Source organism: Myotis davidii, unplaced genomic scaffold (assembly GCF_000327345.1).
Source record: "Myotis davidii unplaced genomic scaffold, ASM32734v1 scaffold428, whole genome shotgun sequence".
Taxonomy (NCBI): Eukaryota; Metazoa; Chordata; class Mammalia; order Chiroptera; family Vespertilionidae; genus Myotis; species Myotis davidii.
Window position 1 is genome coordinate 3958926 of NW_006299834.1, and position 2776 is coordinate 3961701.

The 2776-nt window shown below is 58.8% G+C and overlaps 1 protein-coding gene across 1 annotated transcript in view; it reads left to right on the forward strand.

Moving 5' to 3' along the window:
* The window catches only part of RPL3 (ribosomal protein L3), a 9746-nt gene extending 9577 nt beyond the window's left edge, over positions 1-169 (forward strand). Inside the window, exon 10 of the mRNA XM_006775985.2 lies at positions 71-169. Within this exon, the coding sequence (XP_006776048.1) occupies positions 71-115 (45 nt within the window). The 3' untranslated portion in view covers positions 116-169. The remainder of the gene's footprint in view (positions 1-70) is intronic.
* Positions 170-2776: the final 2607 nt, after the last annotated feature.

Consider the following 2776-nt stretch of genomic DNA (forward strand, 5'->3'; position numbering starts at 1 on the left):
CCACCAGAGTGTGGCCTGTTCTTACGGACAAGCTGCCTCCCTCCACCTCTAACCTCACCTTTCCCAACAGGGACCACTCAAGAAAGACCGGATTGCAAAGGAAGAAGGAGCCTAATGTCGGGAACAGATGGTGTGGCTGGTGGGGCCTCAATAAACATTATTTTCCAGCGATAACGGCCTTGGATTTGACCTTTCCCGTTCATGGCTGCTTCCACATGACCCTTGTGCTCCCATAGGCGTGCTGCCCATGGCCTCATGGCCTCCTACCTCCCTTTGGTCTCCTTTGCCCTCCCCCCTGCCTGGCCCAGTACCTGCAGTCTGGGTCTGCCCCTGAACTTTGAAGCCAGCCCGGGGCAGTAGGCTATGTGTACAATGTGTCGGGGTGAGGCGGCTGGGGCTCAGCTGTAGAAGTGTTTGCACAGCTTGGGTGGCAGCTGTGGAGATGGGAAGGAGGTGACGGGCGTTTGGTTGCTGATGGGCGCGGCGCAGCAGGGCAGACCCGGGGTCTGTTGTGCAGAAATAAGTGATGTAGTTAATCCCTGCAGGAGCGGGATCCAGTTCGGGCTTGTTTTGGTCTGTGGCCTGCAGCCAAGTTCTGGCGGTGGGGAGGGGTGTCATGCAGGAGGCCTGCAGCGCACCTGGAGCTGGGAGGAAACGCCAGTGTTGACTCCGAGGAAGGCCCTGCCCTGTTGGTTTCACTTCCCCCGCTTCACAGGAATGTGGCCATGCAGAGGTTAAACACCTTGTCCGGGCTCCCCCAGCTGGGTGGTCGCTGGACCCTTTCGGGCCTTGCTCTGCCCTTCCCCCTGCAGGAGGTTCTTACACTGATCTGTGCTGACCATGTTGCGCACCTACTGTTGACCAATCTTGGTACCAGAATGCTGGTGAATGTTTTGGGTTTAAGCTCAAAACAGCCAGGCCTATGATCCCTGACCCCTCTGGCCTACCTTCCAGGGAAGGACTTGGCCTCAGTGAACCCCAGCTGGCATGTCAAGGCTGCTCCCACATCAGCATACTTACCCAGCCGAGGGCAGATGAGGCTGGCAGGACTTCCACCAATTACCTGGGCTCTGGCTCCTCAGCCTTCCATCTGAAAAGGGGTGGGGAGGTGTGGTGGGCTGAGATCCCGTACTAAGGATGCTAAGGTGGTCCAAGTTGTCTGGTTTCTAATGAGCATGGCACCCCCCATGAGTGAAGGCCTTAAAATGTAGGCCTGGGTCCAGAGAAGGTTGAGGTCCTGAGGCCCAGGCAGGGTAAGGCTTGGTGTACACAGAGCAAGAGTTTAGCTTGGGGCCCCCATGTGTCTGAAGCCCCTTGTGAACTCTGGGGGAGCAGTTAGTTCTTAATGGCCATCTCTGGGCTAATGCAGAGGATTGCCCCCTGCTAACCCTGCATGAGCCAGGGTTGAGTGGCTGGAGCTGCATTTCAGGATGCAGCCACCAGGGGGTGGGAGTGAGTAGCATCTGGCTGGGCCAACCCCTCAGCCCCACAGGATGGCCTTACTGGTTTTTTTGGGGAGGTGGGGGGCGTGGGGGGACAGGGAAGCCCCACTCTGGGAGTCCCGCTCAGAGCCAGGCATGGGGCCTATGTCCAGTCAGGTCTAAGGGAGGATGCTGAGCCGGCCCCACCTCATCCACTTGGTCATCTTGCTGGGCCCCCCCGCAGTTAGGCCAGCCCTGCAGCCCAGCTGCCAGCCCAGCTCAGGTAGGAAGAGCTTTGCTGGCCTGACATCCTGGTAGGTCTTGACCCCTAACCAGGGTTCTGTCCAGTTGCAGATATAGTAGCCAGGATGGTTCTGGGGATGAAGGGTCCAGAGAACCCTCCTCTTCCCGCCCCTCCCCGCCCCCCAAGAGTAGTCTGCTCCCTGGCTGAGAACATGCACACGCATCCAGCACCACAGAGACACCTCCAGGTAAGAGCTGTGACCTCTCGTGTTCCCACACATGAAATGCATAGAGTTGTTTTCAGGGACAGGCTTGCTTGACCTGGGGGCTGAGCCCTGGCTGCTGACCATCCCCACATCCCCATCATTTCTGCCTGCCCCTGGCCAGTGCGTGACCTTGGGCACATCCCAGCACAGTTCCAAGCCGCAGGCACATCTGTTGGTGACTCGCAGCCTTGGTGGTGGTTGTATGGGGAGAACAACCCACACTGCGGAGATAGGTGCAAAGGCCCTGAGGTGGAAACGCGGCTTCTGGGCTCAGACTCGAGAGGAAGCTCCGGGAAGGCAGCGCTGGGTCCCCTTGCCTCCCCAGCCAGGGCCTGGCATATAGTAGGTGCTCAATACGTGTTACTCCCTGCACCTCGGGCCTGCAGACGTGGGGAGCTCTCAGTCTCTTGCAGTCTGTGCCTGTGCTTGTCACTGAGGGTGCATCGAGTGCCTGTTGGCCTGTGCTTCCTGTCACCAGAACCCCCAGACAGGCCTCGCTGGAATCCTGCGGTGACAGAACAAAGGGTCTCATTCCATTCCTCCTGGAAAAAAAAATAAAATAACCTGCTGGGAATTTCTGAGCAAGAAGGAACAAGGAGGTGGCAGGAGCCATCATCATCGCCTTAAAAGGCACGACAGCCAGTGGCTTCGCTGAGCTCACCTGGGGATGGCCTTGGGGGATGGGGGGTTGGGCAGCTGGCTGCCACCTTGTGGGCTCACCCCAAAGTGCCTTCCCTTGGATCCTCACTGACAACCTTGACAGTGGGGGCTGCCTGCTGGGCCCTGTTCCATTCCCCCGCCCCACACCCCTAGGTGCCTAGCACCCTCCCATCGGCTCTCAGCACA